This window comes from Tympanuchus pallidicinctus, unplaced genomic scaffold, assembly GCF_026119805.1.
Source record: "Tympanuchus pallidicinctus isolate F22 unplaced genomic scaffold, pur_lepc_1.0 scaffold165, whole genome shotgun sequence".
Taxonomy (NCBI): domain Eukaryota; kingdom Metazoa; phylum Chordata; class Aves; order Galliformes; family Phasianidae; genus Tympanuchus; species Tympanuchus pallidicinctus.
This window is the reverse complement of record NW_026294685.1, coordinates 42,271-61,997: the sequence shown is the minus strand read 5'-3', so window position 1 is coordinate 61,997 and position 19,727 is coordinate 42,271. Positions and strand designations below refer to the sequence as shown.

General features: G+C 55.4%; 1 protein-coding gene and 2 long non-coding RNA genes across 3 annotated transcripts; 2 read left to right on the top strand and 1 right to left on the bottom strand.

Moving 5' to 3' along the window:
- The first annotated feature begins 153 nt into the window (after window positions 1-153).
- On the top strand, window positions 154-1,264 carry LOC128078253 (uncharacterized). Its single transcript, XM_052678276.1, is given in 3 exon segments — window positions 154-476; window positions 479-641; window positions 643-1,264. Coding segments are annotated over 3 exon segments (735 nt in total). The 5' UTR covers window positions 154-379; the 3' UTR covers window positions 1,118-1,264.
- A 7,973-nt stretch (window positions 1,265-9,237) lies between these two features.
- Window positions 9,238-9,953, top strand: LOC128078252 (uncharacterized). The gene is made up of 2 exons (XR_008205485.1): window positions 9,238-9,316; window positions 9,772-9,953. It is a non-coding gene; the product is annotated as an uncharacterized LOC128078252 (long non-coding RNA).
- Window positions 9,954-12,271: 2,318 nt separating this feature from the next.
- LOC128078256 (uncharacterized) lies at window positions 12,272-16,820 on the bottom strand. Its single transcript, XR_008205487.1, has 3 exons — window positions 16,678-16,820; window positions 14,442-14,537; window positions 12,272-12,412 (listed from the first exon to the last, which is right to left on the bottom strand). It is a non-coding gene; the product is annotated as an uncharacterized LOC128078256 (long non-coding RNA).
- Window positions 16,821-19,727: the final 2,907 nt, after the last annotated feature.

Here is a 19,727-nt window from a genome sequence, read left to right as displayed (position 1 = left end):
ACTCACTGCACAAGACGCTGCTACCTACTGCCGTGCCAGATGGGATGCACGGATGGGATGGGAGCCATAGGGAACCTGCACAAAGACATGCTCTGCTTTCTGAACGAGACGTTACAATGCAGACAACTTGTGGGACCTTCCCTCTGCATCTTTATTCTGGGCACATCCTATGTGGGCTCTAAAACGGTTTTGTTTCTTGTACCATTTGGCCCAGCCTATAAGGTCCCTCTGTTGTGCTGCTTTCTCACAGCATCACCTGCTGGCTGCCCAGGGCCCCTCTCTGGGTGGCTGCCAGTGAGTCACATCCTGCCCTCAGGCACAGCCCCTGTCCCTGCCACAGAGCTGGGGGCTTTCCCTGGGGCACAGGCACGCAGGCACCATGAGAAGGATGCTGCTGCTTCTGCTGCCACTTGTGGCCCTGGCTGAAGCCTGGTTGCATCCATTCCCCTCCCCATGCCGGCTCCACTTGCAGCAGAAGCACAGGCTGTCCTGCGTACACCTGCGGGCAGCAGGCTGGCAGTGCTTGCTGCCTTTTCTCTCCTTCTGATACACGGACATGCACAAGTGCTGCTGCAACAGAGTCCACCATCTGTTACCAGAACGAGATCCAGAACTGTGAACATTGAGTGCAAAGCCGAGGGCATTTCAGAATGCCTACATCCACTGGTACCGACAGCTGCCTCCCAGAGCTCCTGAACGGCTCCTTGCTGTGACAGCAGAATTACAAGTTTCCTATGATTCAGAATCCGATAGGAGCAAATATTTGTCCTATAAAAGTGAGAATAAAGTCTGCACTCTCTCAGTTCACAGCACACAGGACGGAGATGAAGGTACCTACTGCTGTTCCTACTGGGAGTCTCACAGCGGGAGCAGCCTGCAGGCAGCCCTTACAGAAAGCTGGCTGCAACCTGTGCGGCACACTTTGATACAAGTGCCGAGAAACACAGCTGCCTTCCTGCCCCCATCTCTCAGCCTTCAAGGCATCCCCACAAGCTTAAGCAGAGGAAGGAATTCCAAGACGAAAGCCAAGACACTTATGTGGCACTGTCTGTGTCACTATTCTGTGCAGTCTGAATCCATCGTTTCCTCTCCTTACCAGCAGCCATCCTATCCCTAATGTTCACTTTTTCAATGCTGGAATGGCAGCACTAAGGGACTTGATGCAAAATGATGGATCTGTCACAAGGAAACTGGCAGTAGAGTTTACAGAACATGTCCTGACATGTGGTCTGTAGTGCATGCTGCAGTCGACAAAGACCTGGAGAAGATCTCTTAGTCAGAGATGGGGGAACATACCTCTGGAAAGAAGATGCGGTGGCAGGGGTGCTGTTTGTGGAGACAAACAACATCCAGGGTTGATGCAGATGGCTGAAGAGGCCATGGAGTAGTTCCAGGCATGAGGAAGTCAGGAGTTCACCATGAACTAGTCGATTTGTGCTACAAAGCAGGCACTTTCTAGGAGGGACTGATGAAAGATGCTTCTGGGACAGAGCTGAGGGTCTGAGGAGAGCAGAGTGACCTGGGGAAGGGCACAGCTGAACAACACTGCTTTCTACATGTGTGCTTAACAAGATATATGGGTAAGATGAAATGGAATGTAGCAGATAGATAGATATAGATAGGTGTAAACAAAACAGTTGCTGGATTGAATATTTTAGGTCCTCTCTACGGAGAAAGAATTAAGTCGGATGTGGGGACACATTTTGAAAGTTCCCTTGCAAATATTTGAGCCAAAGATCTTGGCATCCAGTGGACTGATCTCATATTCCCTTGCATGCGCCAGCTGCTGGTAAAACCCAACTACAGCGGGTTGTTGAAACCGATGTTGAAGGCAATGGGGGGAGGAACATGCAAGCAGTGGGAGAAGCATTTGGCAGAAGCCACCTGTTGGCCAGCGCTCAAGATCAGTGAGCCTAGAGAGGTGCAGTGGAAATGCTGATAGCACGAGGCATCTGACTGTGAGGACTGATGGGAGCTGCTGAACCACAGCCTGAGCCTCTGGTCGATCACCTGAGGCGAGCACTGATCAGCCCTGGGAGCACAAGGGAAGGCAATGTGCTGTGCTACTGGAAGGGAGGGAGCCTGGCTGCGCCTCTCCTGGACACCATTGAAAAGCTGACTGCCAGCGGGGAAGGGTCTCTGCTGGAGATCGCTCCTTTGGAGCTTTCCAGGGAGCCCAGGATAAGGGTAAGCACGTTATCTAATCTTTTCAGTGTCACAACCTGCTTAGTCAAACTCTCTTGTATATTTCATAATTATAGCACCTGTATCATCGTTGATTATACAGAAAACTAAAGGTTTTCTCAAATGAGAATGTAAGACAACAGAAAAGCACTCCAACTCACTGTCCCATCACAAGATTGTTTATTGGAAGAGTCACAGAAAAACATTTATTTATATATTATGTAAATAAAATAATATAATATATTAATTTACATTGAATTAAGGCATAAGTAAATAAATAATATATTTATTTATATTTAATTAAGGCATGTAACATCAGAATTAACTTTGATCCCATGGAATTAAGGCATATGCCTTCAGAATTAACTCAGATCCTATGGAATTAAAGGCATATGCCTTCAGAATTAAGATAGACCCTATTAAATTAAAAGCATTATGCCTTCAGAATTAACTTAGATCCTATGGAATTAAGGTATATGCCTTCAGAATTAATTTACAGGCTACATAATTAAGGCATATGCCTTCAGAATTAACTTAGATACTATAGAATTAAGGCATATGCCTTCAGAATTAACTTAGATTCTATGCAATTTACGCATATGCCTTCCGAATTATTTCAGATCCTATGAAATTGAGGTATATGCCTTCAGAATTAACTGACATCCTGTGGAAATAAAGGCATATGCCTTCAGAATTAAGTTAGATGCGATGGAATTAAGGCATATTCCTTCACAATTAACTTAAATCCCATGGAATTCAGGCATATGCCTTCAGAATTTACTTAGATCCTATGGAATTAGGCATATGCCTTCAGAATTTACTTAGATCCTATGGAATTAGGCATATACCTTCAGAATTAACTTAGGCCAGGAGGTAGGGCCTGAAAGGGGTCGGAGCTTGGAGAACGTCCACAGCAATTTCTGTCTGTAGGCCATCCCTTGAGCCCAAAAGGGAAACGTGTTCCGAACCCCTCCATCACCTCCTTGAGCATCCAACACCGGCCAAGCGATTCCAAACATCACGGTGGGGCAGGGGGGGCAGGGAGGTGCCTTCCGACCCAACGGTGCTGAGATTCTATGATGTGATGAAGAAAATCTTCCGTGCGTCATAGGGAGAGCTGAGGCTGAACTGTGGCCGGCCCTCCTCTCGGGTCCAGAGCGGGGAGCACGAAATCGCCCTCCGTGGCCCTGGCTGCTGGGCGTGCCCTGCTCATGGGCCCGCTTTGCCCCTGCCCTCTGTGACATCACAGCTGCCCTCTGTGACATCACAGCTCGCCAAGGGCTGTAGCTGTCAGAGCCCCAGTGGGCTCAGAGCTTTTGGGACTGCGGTGCTGAGAGTGCTGCTTCCAGGGCTCACCTTTGCTGCGATGGCGAGCAGAAGGACTGCGAGCACAAGGCATTCCAGGGCATCTAGGAGCCCCACACGGAAACGGGCTGTCGGCAAGGGCCAGCAGGTCCCCGCTGGGGACACATCAGTGCAGGGGCAAAGGTACGAGGCGGGGGGAACCTGCCAGGGGCATTGGGCCGGGGGCAAGCGCGCACACAGCCCTCGGTGACCCGGGCAGCGCAGCAGCCGGGGGAAGCCTCTGGTTTGACGCCTCTGGTTTGACCCTGCTGGAGGCCAAGGCTGGGTGGTGCTGAGAGGTGGCTCAGGCTGGCAGCCGGGACGGCGGAGCAGAACGGAGCTGTGCTGCCTCAGGCAGGACACCGCCACTGCGAGCCTGGAAAGCCCTGGGTGCGGTGGGGAGTGCGGGGACCCCAGAGAACAACCGCCACCCGTGCTGCCCTCTTGCTGCAGCCGGGACGGCGCCGGGGGGCAGCCCAAGGCCCGTCCTCTGGGAGGGCCTCTGCGGAGGCTGCTGCTGCCTGCCTCGGCTCTCACACGGTGGGACTGGTGCTCAACCAGGTTCTTTCCTCCCGCAGAAGCCTCAGTGCACCGGTGGAACTGAGCGGGCCTTTACCAGCATCAGGTCCTGCCTCTGCTGGCCGACGGCGTAAAGCAGCCAAGAGAATTAGAAGACGCCGGGCTGCTGCTGCTTCACAGCACAAGATGAACCTCGTCAGAGAGTTCGTCGCACTGTCTGTGATGCTTCTTGGTGAGTACCGATGAGCAAACACCCTGCAGCGACCACGGGGCTGTGCTGGATGAGGTCCGTGTGAGCAGAGGCCTTCAGAAGCACTGGAGCACCAGCGCGGCACTTCTGCCTTCCTATCCTGGCCGCCTGCTTGCTCCACAGCTGCTCTCCACCACTGGGTCCCACTCAGCCCGAGAGCTGCTGCGGTCCCCCCAGCGTTAGGATGCGGACCGAGGAGGACCCCACGGCCCCAGTGCTGCTTCTCGAGGACATCCTCGAGTCGGCCTTGCTTTGACCTCCCTGTAGGTCTGGCGTTCTGCCCGCCATGCTGCTTTTGGTGCAGCCGGGTGCAGCCAGGGGAAATGGGAGCAGCGCTGGGGCACCGAGCTGCACCACGGGGCCGCGGGGCTGCAGTGCCCTGAAGGCCGTGGGCAGAGACATGTCCTCAGTCCGCACCATTCCCAACATTCTCTGCCCACCCGCGGTTTCCCAGGCTCCTAGGAAAAGCCAGCATGAGCTCAGCACCAGCAGCAACCCCTGCACTGATGACCTTCTCTCTGTCTTTCCCCTTGCAGTCGCTATTCGGGTGTATTTCACTGCGTCTTCGTGGATACGCCTGATAACAGAGGAACACATGGAGGCACAGGTCAGTGGCCGTGGGCTCGGGCATCCTTCCGCAGTCCTGGCCTCTCGTGCCGGCCAGCACGGAGCTCACAGCCCTCGGGACGCGGCTGGCCTTGCGTGTCAGGCATCCAGGTGCTGGCAGTCACGCTGAGCTGCGCGCTGACGTGGCCGCGTGCTGACATGGTTTCTTGTCTTTCCAGCGAATGCTGTCTGAGCTGAGAGCACAGGAGAAGTGCTATCAGATGCCTGACTGGGCACAGAAGGGCTTTGGTGAGGACACAGGCAGGCAAGCCCTGCTCCCCTCAGCTCCTGCACGTCTGCTGACTCTTGCACTCATCTCCTCCCCATCATTACAGGTGGTACCATCGACCTGCAGAGAACTTCTCCTACCTACACATTGAAGTGCTGGTTTTGCTGGCTCCGCAGTTTCATCGTCCCCGTGAATCCTCCGGATATCATCCTGCAGGTATCGTGGCGGCCATCAGCAGCGCTGCTTGCACCCCTCGCTCCCCCTCGGGGGTCTCCCCTCAGGCCCGGCGCGTTGCTCAAGCCGTGAAGCCAAAGGTCCGATACGGGGCCGGGTGTGCTGGAAATCGGTGCTTCCCCTCACGAGGCGCCTGAGCTGAAGTGCTGAGTGGGGCCCACGCTCCTCAGTCCCAGCCGGCTGAGAGATCTCCTCCCCGCCGACACCGCAGTGCCACAGCCATCCCAGCTGTCCCTCTGTGGGCAGAGCTGGGGGCCGACGGAGCAGTGCTGGAGAGAGACGGTCCCACTCTGACGCTTTCCCAGCCGCCATCTTCCCCTTTGCGCTGACACTGAGAGCCCCTTTGTCGGGCGGGCAATTCAGGCCCAGTGCTTCTGCCCCATTCCTCACACGTGAGCCACTCTCAAGCAGAAGTACGGCCCACAGACGCTCGCTGCCTTTGCCCTTAGCTGAACCGGGAGCGCGGTGGCCCCAGCGCTCTCTCCTAATCCTCTGCTCTCCCATTCTGTTTGCAGCCGGGCATTTCACCAGGGCAGTGCTGGCCCATGGAGGGACATCAGGGCCAGGTTGTCATCCAATTGACAGCAGAAATCCTGCCCTGTTGTGTCATTCTGCAACACGTTGAGCCAGGGCTGACTCCAACTGCCTTCACCAGCAGTGCCCCGAAAGCATTTGCTGTCTTTGTAAGTCACTACTTTGCCCTTTTGCCTGGGATCTGGGCACAGGACAATGCCGGAGCAGGGACTGGCTTGCTTTTGGGCATCCTCAGAGCCCTGTGTCCCGCCGCCTGCCGAGCACTGCAGTGCCCCAAGGGGATGTTTCCTAAGCTGGAGAGCTGGAAACCTTCTTAAGCCTTGCTGGGCAAGCATCTCGGGGTTCCTGAGCAAACCTCGAGGCGGAGACTGAGCTCCGGCGGAAGCAGGGCCGGGCTGCTGCCCGAGCCCCGGGGCAGGGGGGTGGACAGCCACGTGTTGACACAGCGCACGGCTTTGCTCTTGGTGCACGAATCTGAGAGTCAATCCTTGCGCTTTGCTTGCAAGGGGCTGGATGTGGACAGCGAAGAGGAGGTTCCGCTCGGGTCGTTCACCTTCGATGTGCAGAAGGCACCCCTACAGACCTTCCTGCTCCAGGTAGGACAGGGGCAGCACGCCAGGGAGGGCGCCTGCTCCCTGCCCCTCCCTGTGCTCCCACAGGCCTGCAACCAGAGCCCTCCGGCTGCACAGCCACGCTCTCCCGCTGTCTGGAGCTGCTGAGCAACAGGAGCAACTGGCAGGGGCGAGCCGTGGAGCACAGGGTGGGAATTGGAACCCCAGCAATTACTTTGTTCCTCCCCATTTCCTTTGCAGAATCATCCTGCCAGAGCCTTTCGCCACATCAAGGTTCTGGTGCAGAGCAACTGGGGACATCCAGAATACACCTGCATCTACCGAGTGCAGGTGCGCGGGAAGGTACTGGAATAAATGGCCTCGTGAAAGTGGAGTAGCACGATCCGAAATTGAACATGGAAGACCTGAAATTGGTATTTGTCAGATCTGAAATTGGATTTGTAACATCTACAATTGGACTTGTAAGACCAAAAAATAAAAACATCAACATCACCTCGAACCGCGTCTGTGTTGAGATGGGGCGCAGCTACGTGGGGTGGGCAGCTCCTCATTCCTCTCCAGCCTCCCAAAGCCCTGCGCCGGGCTCGCCGGTGCTCCCCTGACAGCGACACGGCGAGCGCTCAGCAACAGCCGGGCTGAGGCACAGAGCCAGGCGGAGGGGCCGCAGCCTTTCTGGGCTGACACGGGCAGCCGGACGGAGCTCCGAGGAGCCACCGAGCCGCCCAGAGCTCTGGCTGTGGGGAACTGCGGGATCTCCAGGCCGCGAGAGGAAATGGGCAGGCTGAGGCGCGCCCAGCGGTCAGAGAGAGAGATGGACGCCTGGCATCGCGCAGCGACACGGGCAGAGCGACAGCCCTGCCTGCAGCCCCAGCGAGGGGCAGAGGCGAGGCTGCCCGCTTGGCGCCGCTCGCTTGGCGCCGCTCGCCGGGTCGGGTTGGGGCAGGGCACCGAACGCACGCACTTGTTGCGGTCGCAGGGCCAGCTGACGGCGGCGTTTGGCCAAGTCTCTGGGGCCCGGCGCCGTGCGTGCCGGGTGCTGGAGGAGCCGGCCGACTCTGGGCTCGCCGAGCCGCTCTGCAGCTCCTTAGAGAAGTCGTGGCTGCTGGGCAAAGTCCGTGGCGACTGGAGAATGGAAACGTTGCTCTGAGGAGCCCCTCGGAGGGAAAGCCCTCGGAGGGATACTCCACACGGCGGTATGTGGCAGCCACATACTGCAGTAAAGTTCCACCCTGGGATTGTTGGAAATATCCAAATAGTTTTCTAGGACGGTTTCTCTGATGGAGCAGATTTTATTCGCAAGCGCAATGGCAGCCTCCTGCGAGCAGGAGAGCCCCGAGAAAACAGCGTTCCATCAGTTATCTCTATTGCCGCCGCTGATCTCGTTCTCCCCTGGTCCCTCACTGGCTGAGTGCTGCAGGTTCGCACTCTTTGGCGATGCTTCACCAATCAGACAAACACCGACTAGACACAAATCTTTGCTTGTCAAACACACACGTCTCAATTGGTTTGTTGACTTCTGACAACTGCTTTCTTAACCAACATTTGGTCATAACTTTTTGGATGACAGTTTCACAACATAAACACAGGCACAGCCTCAATTGTTTAATTACGCCCTAACATTTGTGCCCCGTCACATTGGGTCATTGTTCTGGTCATTCATTTGTCCTTGCATAGAGATAAGCTGGGAAGGAGGATGGAGGGGAGCATCTTGGAGCCTGTCTATAGCATCCCAAAATTCCCACAGAGTGGGACAGTTCTTTCTGCTGTGTGTAAAGGCCCTGACTCCTTGAAAGCCTGTGAAATGTATTTGCTTCTGCCGGCCTAATGAACAACCTTACAATGTTTCCTGGCTCAGAATAATATACCCATATTGCTTAGAACATTCACAATCCATTGCAGCTCTGCCAGAAAGTATTTGTTAGGTGATTCTGTAACTATGTTTCTAAAACGTGTTACAAATATGCTTGTGGTATTTTTACTTTCCACATCAGCTCTTTTGCCATTTCTAAGGATATGTTGCAGCTTAATTCTTTAGATCAATTGCCCTTTCCAACGCTCAACGCAGAAACACCACTTTCACTTTCCACATGTGCACGAAGCTACCGGGTCGCAACGGCCAACACGCCGTGCCTGCCTGCCCCTTGGCTTTCTCAGAGCCCGTCCTGATAGAACAGTCTCGGTTTCTTATCGGTCGTCCCAAGGACTCACCTCACCACCCAGACAGGACCGCGGAAATCAGCGGGGTGCACCTATCCTGTCCAGGGTAGTGGGGGAAACCCCCAAGGGCCGATCATGATCCCGGACGAGCCCCCACGCTGTTGGGAACGTCGGAATAATTTTCTAGGACGGGGCCTTGCACGGCCCCGCGGAGCCCCCCCACACAGCCCCGTATGGCCCTGCACGCCCCCGCACAACCTCACACAGCCCCGCACGGCCCCGAGGGCGCGGCGCCGGGACGCGGAGGTTCACGGAGCGCCGCCCTCAGCCGAGCCGAAGCCGTGGCCTCCCCGCTTCTTGGCCTTCTCCTCCCGCTTATGGAAGCTCTCTGCGGAACGATGGCCGGTCAGGGCCCGGCAGCCCGAGCGGGGGCGGGGTGTTCCGGGGAGCGGGGAACGGGAGCAGAGCCGCACCGCCTGGAAATGTCATTCACTGAGAGGCTTCCTGCTCAAATTTCCCCTGTCTTTTTTCTGCCTTCTGCTTTTGCGGTACCCTGTTTACACCGTTCTGCTACCGACAGAATGAATTCATTTCTATTCTTGCTTTATAGCAAGAAGACGACGACAAAAAGAGAGGAGAGGGCAACTGAAGAAGGCTTCCCTCAGGGCTGCAGCTGCACATGCAGAGGTGAGTCCTTGGTGAGCACAGACACGGCTCTTGTTGCTCTCAGTGCCTCTGTCTGACAGCCGTGAAAGATGCTGTGATGTCCTGAGGGCAGCGATGTCACAGAAAAACACCCCGCTGTGTGTCTGAGGAAATCACGCTGTCAGTGAGAGCTGCCCAGGGGAGCTTGGGTGCCTTCCTCTGCCTTCAGAAGGACACCGTTGGTAACGGCCGGAGGGTTTTGCTGCCATAAAGAGCCTTGCCGTGTCGGGCACTGCGACCTTGCAAACCTCGTTCCCCCAGCAGAGCATGAATCTTAGCATAGGCAGCTGCTGTGGGAAGTAACGCCAGTGACCTGAATGGCAGGAACGGGCTGTGCTGCATGGGGCCGTTCTGCAAGTGCACTGATCAGCCTTGCTTAAGGAGATCTGCCCACATTGTTTCTGTCCTGTTTCTACACCCGCTCTGTTTCTTTCCAGTCCTCCGCCATGAACAGCCTGGTGGAGATGATGCAGAAGCTGCAGCTGAACGACTGAGAGGAGGAGCATCAGCAGGCAGCGCTGCAGTGCGCGGCGTTGCAGGGCAGCGTTCCGAGTGCCGCCCAACTCGGCATTCCTAGTTTGGTTGTGGTCAATAAAAAACATTACCATAGAGATCAACACAGAGCGCACGGCCCGATTTGTCCAGTAGCATCCATGAGCTGCTGCCCCAAGGACGTTCTGACGCACTCACATAACAGCTGTGCAGTCACACACACTTGTGCACATCCTTGCACAAGGGGAAAAACGGGGATGTGTAGGAGAAAACCCCAGGTTTAAGGGGAAAAACAGGGATTTCTGGGAGAAAACCACGGATTTAAGGAGAAAAACAGGGATTTCTAAGGGAAGAACTCATATTTCAGAGGAAAAACGGATATCTAGCAGAACAACCCAGATTTCAGGGGAAAAACTGGGATTATTAAAAGGAAAAGCCATATTTAAGGGGAAAAACATTAGATTTAAGGGGAAAAACAGGGATTTCTAGCAGAAAACCCCAGATTTAAGGGGAAAAACAGGGATTTCTAGCAGTAAACCCCAGATTTAAGCGAAAATACCCCAGATTTTAGGGGAAAAACAGGGATTGTTCAACATCTTCACCAATGACCTTGAGGAGGGGATAGTGGCCACCCTCAGCAAGTTTGCTGATGATACCAAGTTGGGAGGATTGGCTGACACGCCTGAAGGCCGCGCTGCCGTTCAGCGAGAGCTGGACAGGCTGGAGAGCTAGGCAGAAAAAAACGCATGAGGTTTAACAAAAGCAAGTGTAGAGTCTTGCATCTGGGGAGGAATAATTGCATGCAGCGGTACAGGATGGGGATGAGCTGCTGGAGAGGAGCTCTGTGGAGAGGGACCTGGGTGTCCTGGTGGACAACAGGTCGGCCATGAGCCAGCAGTGTGCCCTTGTGGCCAAAAAGGCCAATGGCATCCTGGGGTGCATTGCACAGAGCGTGGCCAGCAGGTCGAGGGAGGTGATCCCCCCCTCTGCTCTGCCCTGCTGAGGCCTCATCTGGAGCTCTGCGTCCAGTTCTGGGCTCCCCAGCACAGAACAGACAGGGATCTCTTGGAAAGAGTCCAGCGGAGGGCCACCAAGATGGTGAGGGGCCTGGAGCATCTCTGCTATAAGGAAAGGCTGAGTGAACTGGGTCTGTTCAGCTTTGAGAAAAGAAGACTGAGAGGGGACCTGATCCAGGTCTATCAGTATCTGAGGTGTGGGGGGCAGAACGGCGAGGCCGGACTCTGTTCAGTGGTGAGTGGAGACAGGACAAGGGGAATGGATGGAAACTGCAGCATAGGAAGTTCCGCACAAATATGCACAAGAACTTCTGTACAGTGAGGTGACGGAGAGCTGGAACAGGACGCCCAGGGAGGTGGGGGAGTCTCCTGCTCTGGAGATGTTCAAGACCTGCCTGGATGCCGACCTGTGTGACTTGGTGTAGGGAACTGCTTGGGCAGGGGGTTGGACTCGATGATCTCTGAAAGTCCCTTCCAACCCCTACAGTTCTGTGATTCGGTGTGATTCTGTGATCCCAGCTCATCCCAGCTTCAACCCAGCCCATCCCAGCACCACCCCAGCACACCCCAGAATATCCCAGCACATCCTAGCTCATCCCACACCATCCCAGCACGATCCCAGCATAACCAAGCATCAAACCAGCATCATCCCAGCACATCTGACCACCATCCCAGCAAAACCCATTCATCCCATACTATTTTGCACAATCCCAGCATCATCCCAGCACAATTCCAGCACCTCCCAGCCGCATGACACACCATCTCACACCATGACAGAACATCCCAGCACTTTCCCAGTACATACCAGCACCATCCCACAACACCCCAGCATGTCCAAGGATGATCCCAGCACATCCCAGCACATCTCATCCCAGCCACTGCATCCCAGAACATCCCACCACATCGCAGCACATCCCAGCAACATCCCATCAAATTCCCACACCATCACAGCAAATCCCAGCCCCATCTCAGCACATCCCAGCCCATCCCAGCAAATCCCAGCCCCATCTCAGCACATCCCAGCCCATCCCAGCACATCCAAGAACCATCACAGCGCATCCCAGCACCATCTCAGTAAAATCCCAGCACCATCCCAGTAACATCCCAGCATGTCCCAGCCCATGCCAGCACCATCTAAGCACCATCTAAGAACCATTCAAGCACATCCCACACCATTACAGAACATCTCAGCATCATCCCAGCACATCTCATCCCAGCAGCTGCATCAGAGAACATTCCACCACTTCGCAGCACCATCCCACACCATCCCAGCACATCCCAGCACATCCCAGCATCATCCCAGCATCATCCCACACCATCCCTGCACAACCAGGACCATCCCAGCATGTTCCAGCACCATTCAAGCACATCCCAGCACATCCCAGAACCATCCCAGCACCTGTATCCCATCCACGTACCTATCTAGAAACTCTGCTTCCCCAGTCCTTCAGTGAACAGACAGAAAGACACCCACCCTGTGCTGCCTTCTCCTTCACCATTTTCTTCACGACATGGCAGAGCCTCTGCGGATATTCTCCAATTCTCCATGCCTCTTTCTGTCTCTCAGGACCTGAACACAAAGCACAAAAATACATTTCAGACAAACAAAGGATTGAACCAAATGGTCTTTTTGGTGAAGTCAATAGAGACAACAGCCACCCCTGGGACGCCTGTGGGGCTCCAGCACGGGAGGCAGCCAAGGATTTTGGCCCGGCCTTCCCTGCAGGCACTTCTGCACCCAAAGCCTGAGGAGAACTTTCCATCACACGCTGCCATCTACGCAGCTGCGTAGCAGAGATATGCAAGTTGCAGAGATGCCACGTGGGCAGCTGGCTGGCACTCAGCATCCCAGCACCATCTAAGCACCATTCAAGCACATCCCACACAATACAGAACATCCCAGCACCATCCCAGCACACACCAGCACCATCCCACAATATCCCAGCATGTCCAAGCACCGTCCCACATCATCCCAGCACCATCCCACAACACCCCAGCATGTTCAAGGATGATCCCAGCACATCTCATCCCAGCCGCTGCGTCCCACAACATCCCAGCACATCCCAGTACAACCCAGCACAATCCCAGCTGCATCCCACAACATCCCAGCTGGTCCCAGCCCCATCCTGGCACAACCCAGCACGTCCCACACAGTTCCACACTATCCCACCACCTGCCCATCACCTTCCCAGCACATTCACAGCACCAGCGCACAACATCCCAGCCGCATACCAGCACCATCCCACAACATCCCAGCACAACCCAGCACCATCCCAGCACATGCCAGCCCCAACCCAGCACACCCCAGCACGTCCCAGCACATTCCAGGACATCCCAGCACAAGACCACCGCATCCCAGCATATCCCAGAACCATCCCACACCTTTGCAGCACCATCCCAGTACATCCCAGCACATCCCAGCTCATCCCAGCACAACCTAGACATCCCATACTATTCCACACGATCCCAGCACCTTCCCAACACCATTCAAGCACCTCCCAGCCGCATCACACATCCTCCACACCATCACAGAACAAACCAGCACCATCCCAGCTGCATCCCACAACATCCCAGTACATTGCAGCACCATCCTACAACAACCCAGCACGTCCCAGCCCCATCCCAGCACAACCCAGCACGTCCCACACAATTCCATACCATCCCAGCACGTCCCAGCACGTCCCAGCCACATACCAGCACCATCCCAGGACATACCAGCGCAAGCTCACCACATCCCAGCATATCCTAGAACCATCCCACACCTTCCCACCACCATCCCAGCACATCCCAGCACATCCCAGCACCATCCCAGCATCATCCCAGCACCATTCCAGCACCATTCCAGCACTATTCCTGCACATCCCAGAACAGCCCACACCATCCAGCACATCCCAGCCACTGCCCAGCCCAAGCCCTCCACTCCCCAACATCATCCCAGCACATCCCAGCATCATCCCAGCACATCGTAACACATCCCAGAACATCCCAGCCCATCGCAGAACCATCCCACACTTTCCCAGAACATCCCATCACAATCCCATCACAACCCCACACCATCCCAGCACATCCCAGCATATCCCATCACATTCCAGCACCATCCCAGACCCAGCCCAGCACATCCCAGCACATCCCAGCAGCATCCCAGCATATCACACTATGTCCCATGCATATCCCAGCACATTCCAGCCCCAACCCACAACTTCCCAGTACATCCCAGCACATCCCAGTACATCTGAGCAACACCCCAGCAAAATCACATCACAATCCCACACCATCCCAGCACCATCGCAGAACCATCCAAGCACCATCCCAGCACATGCCAGCAACAGCCCAGCATCATCCCAGCATCATCCCACACCATCCCATCAAGTTCCCACACCATCCCAGCACATCCCAGCACATCCCAGCACATCCCAGCATCATCCCAGCATCATCCCACACCATCCCTGCACAACCAGGACCATCCCAGCACGTTCCAGCACCATTCAAGCACATCCCAGCACATCCCAGAACCATCCCAGCACCTGTATCCCATCCACGTACCTATCTAGAAACTCTGCTTCCCCAGTCCTTCAGTGAACAGACAGAAAGACACCCACCCTGTGCTGCCTTCTCCTTCACCATTTTCTTCACGACATGGCAGAGCCTCTGCGGATATTCTCCAATTCTCCATGCCTCTTTCTGTCTCTCAGGACCTGAACACAAAGCACAAAAATACATTTCAGACAAACAAAGGATTGAACCAAATGGTCTTTTTGGTGAAGTCAATAGAGACAACAGCCACCCCTGGGACGCCTGTGGGGCTCCAGCACGGGAGGCAGCCAAGGATTTTGGCCCGGCCTTCCCTGCAGGCACTTCTGCACCCAAAGCCTGAGGAGAACTTTCCATCACACGCTGCCATCTACGCAGCTGCGTAGCAGAGATATGCAAGTTGCAGAGATGCCACGTGGGCAGCTGGCTGGCACTCAGCATCCCAGCACCATCTAAGCACCATTCAAGCACATCCCACACAATACAGAACATCCCAGCACCATCCCAGCACACACCAGCACCATCCCACAATATCCCAGCATGTCCAAGCACCGTCCCACATCATCCCAGCACCATCCCACAACACCCCAGCATGTTCAAGGATGATCCCAGCACATCTCATCCCAGCCACTGCATCCCAGAACATCCCACCACTTCGCAGCACATTCCAGCACCATTCCACACCATCCCACAACACCCCAGTATGTCCAAGGATGATCCCAGCACATCTCATCCCAGCCGCTGCGTCCCACAACATCCCAGCACATCCCAGTACAACCCAGCACAATCCCAGCTGCATCCCACAACATCCCAGCTGGTCCCAGCCCCATCCTGGCACAACCCAGCACGTCCCACACAGTTCCACACTATCCCACCACCTGCCCATCACCTTCCCAGCACATTCACAGCACCAGCGCACAACATCCCAGCCGCATACCAGCACCATCCCACAACATCCCAGCACAACCCAGCACCATCCCAGCACATGCCAGCCCCAACCCAGCACACCCCAGCACGTCCCAGCACATTCCAGGACATCCCAGCACAAGACCACCGCATCCCAGCATATCCCAGAACCATCCCACACCTTTGCAGCACCATCCCAGTACATCCCAGCACATCCCAGCTCATCCCAGCACAACCTAGACATCCCATACTATTCCACACGATCCCAGCACCTTCCCAACACCATTCAAGCACCTCCCAGCCGCATCACACATCCTCCACACCATCACAGAACAAACCAGCACCATCCCAGCTGCATCCCACAACATCCCAGTACATTGCAGCACCATCCTACAACAACCCAGCACGTCCCAGCCCCATCCCAGCACAACCCAGCACGTCCCACACAATTCCATACCATCCCAGCACGTCCCAGCACGTCCCAGCCACATACCAGCACCATCCCAGGACATACCAGCGCAAGCTCACCACATCCCAGCATATCCTAGAACCATCCCACACCTTCCCACCACCATCCCAGCACATCCCAGCACATCCCAGCACCATCCCAGCATCATCCCAGCACCATTCCAGCACCATTCCAGCACTATTCCAGCACATCCCAGAACAGCCCACACCATCCAGCACATCCCAGCCACTGCCCAGCCCAAGCCCTCCACTCCCCAACATCATCCCAGCACATCCCAGCATCATCCCAGCACATCGTAACACATCCCAGAACATCCCAGCCCATCGCAGAACCATCCCACACTTTCCCAGAACATCCCATCACAATCCCATCACAACCCCACACCATCCCAGCACATCCCAGCATATCCCATCACATTCCAGCACCATCCCAGACCCAGCCCAGCACATCCCAGCACATCCCAGCAGCATCCCAGCATATCACACTATGTCCCATGCATATCCCAGCACATTCCAGCCCCAACCCACAACTTCCCAGTACATCCCAGCACATCCCAGTACATCTGAGCAACACCCCAGCAAAATCACATCACAATCCCACACCATCCCAGCACCATCGCAGAACCATCCAAGCACCATCCCAGCACATGCCAGCAACAGCCCAGCATCATCCCAGCATCATCCCACACCATCCCATCAAGTTCCCACACCATCCCAGCACATCCCAGCACATCCCAGCACATCCCAGCATCATCCCAGCATCATCCCACACCATCCCTGCACAACCAGGACCATCCCAGCACGTTCCAGCACCATTCAAGCACATCCCAGCACATCCCAGAACCATCCCAGCACCTGTATCCCATCCACGTACCTATCTAGAAACTCTGCTTCCCCAGTCCTTCAGTGAACAGACAGAAAGACACCCACCCTGTGCTGCCTTCTCCTTCACCATTTTCTTCACGACATGGCAGAGCCTCTGCGGATATTCTCCAATTCTCCATGCCTCTTTCTGTCTCTCAGGACCTGAACACAAAGCACAAAAATACATTTCAGACAAACAAAGGATTGAACCAAATGGTCTTTTTGGTGAAGTCAATAGAGACAACAGCCACCCCTGGGACGCCTGTGGGGCTCCAGCACGGGAGGCAGCCAAGGATTTTGGCCCGGCCTTCCCTGCAGGCACTTCTGCACCCAAAGCCTGAGGAGAACTTTCCATCACACGCTGCCATCTACGCAGCTGCGTAGCAGAGATATGCAAGTTGCAGAGATGCCACGTGGGCAGCTGGCTGGCACTCAGCATCCCAGCACCATCTAAGCACCATTCAAGCACATCCCACACAATACAGAACATCCCAGCACCATCCCAGCACACACCAGCACCATCCCACAATATCCCAGCATGTCCAAGCACCGTCCCACATCATCCCAGCACCATCCCACAACACCCCAGCATGTTCAAGGATGATCCCAGCACATCTCATCCCAGCCACTGCATCCCAGAACATCCCACCACTTCGCAGCACATTCCAGCACCATTCCACACCATCCCACAACACCCCAGTATGTCCAAGGATGATCCCAGCACATCTCATCCCAGCCGCTGCGTCCCACAACATCCCAGCACATCCCAGTACAACCCAGCACAATCCCAGCTGCATCCCACAACATCCCAGCTGGTCCCAGCCCCATCCTGGCACAACCCAGCACGTCCCACACAGTTCCACACTATCCCACCACCTGCCCATCACCTTCCCAGCACATTCACAGCACCAGCGCACAACATCCCAGCCGCATACCAGCACCATCCCACAACATCCCAGCACAACCCAGCACCATCCCAGCACATGCCAGCCCCAACCCAGCACACCCCAGCACGTCCCAGCACATTCCAGGACATCCCAGCACAAGACCACCGCATCCCAGCATATCCCAGAACCATCCCACACCTTTGCAGCACCATCCCAGTACATCCCAGCACATCCCAGCTCATCCCAGCACAACCTAGACATCCCATACTATTCCACACGATCCCAGCACCTTCCCAACACCATTCAAGCACCTCCCAGCCGCATCACACATCCTCCACACCATCACAGAACAAACCAGCACCATCCCAGCTGCATCCCACAACATCCCAGTACATTGCAGCACCATCCTACAACAACCCAGCACGTCCCAGCCCCATCCCAGCACAACCCAGCACGTCCCACACAATTCCATACCATCCCAGCACGTCCCAGCACGTCCCAGCCACATACCAGCACCATCCCAGGACATACCAGCGCAAGCTCACCACATCCCAGCATATCCTAGAACCATCCCACACCTTCCCACCACCATCCCAGCACATCCCAGCACATCCCAGCACCATCCCAGCATCATCCCAGCACCATTCCAGCACCATTCCAGCACTATTCCTGCACATCCCAGAACAGCCCACACCATCCAGCACATCCCAGCCACTGCCCAGCCCAAGCCCTCCACTCCCCAACATCATCCCAGCACATCCCAGCATCATCCCAGCACATCGTAACACATCCCAGAACATCCCAGCCCATCGCAGAACCATCCCACACTTTCCCAGAACATCCCATCACAATCCCATCACAACCCCACACCATCCCAGCACATCCCAGCATATCCCATCACATTCCAGCACCATCCCAGACCCAGCCCAGCACATCCCAGCACATCCCAGCAGCATCCCAGCATATCACACTATGTCCCATGCATATCCCAGCACATTCCAGCCCCAACCCACAACTTCCCAGTACATCCCAGCACATCCCAGTACATCTGAGCAACACCCCAGCAAAATCACATCACAATCCCACACCATCCCAGCACCATCGCAGAACCATCCAAGCACCATCCCAGCACATGCCAGCAACAGCCCAGCATCATCCCAGCATCATCCCACACCATCCCATCAAGTTCCCACACCATCCCAGCACATCCCAGCACATCCCAGCACATCCCAGCATCATCCCAGCATCATCCCAGCACCTGTATCCCATCCACGTACCTATCTAGAAACTCTGCTTCCCCAGTCCTTCAGTGAACAGACAGAAAGACACCCACCCTGTGCTGCCTTCTCCTTCACCATTTTCTTCACGACATGGCAGAGCCTCTGCGGATATTCTCCAATTCTCCATGCCTCTTTCTGTCTCTCAGGACCTGAACACAAAGCACAAAAATACATTTCAGACAAACAAAGGATTGAACCAAATGGTCTTTTTGGTGAAGTCAATAGAGACAACAGCCACCCCTGGGACGCCTGTGGGGCTCCAGCACGGGAGGCAGCCAAGGATTTTGGCCCGGCCTTCCCTGCAGGCACTTCTGCACCCAAAGCCTGAGGAGAACTTTCCATCACACGCTGCCATCTACGCAGCTGCGTAGCAGAGATATGCAAGTTGCAGAGATGCCACGTGGGCAGCTGGCTGGCACTCAGCATCCCAGCACCATCTAAGCACCATTCAAGCACATCCCACACAATACAGAACATCCCAGCACCATCCCAGCACACACCAGCACCATCCCACAATATCCCAGCATGTCCAAGCACCGTCCCACATCATCCCAGCACCATCCCACAACACCCCAGCATGTTCAAGGATGATCCCAGCACATCTCATCCCAGCCACTGCATCCCAGAACATCCCACCACTTCGCAGCACATTCCAGCACCATTCCACACCATCCCACAACACCCCAGTATGTCCAAGGATGATCCCAGCACATCTCATCCCAGCCGCTGCGTCCCACAACATCCCAGCACATCCCAGTACAACCCAGCACAATCCCAGCTGCATCCCACAACATCCCAGCTGGTCCCAGCCCCATCCTGGCACAACCCAGCACGTCCCACACAGTTCCACACTATCCCACCACCTGCCCATCACCTTCCCAGCACATTCACAGCACCAGCGCACAACATCCCAGCCGCATACCAGCACCATCCCACAACATCCCAGCAC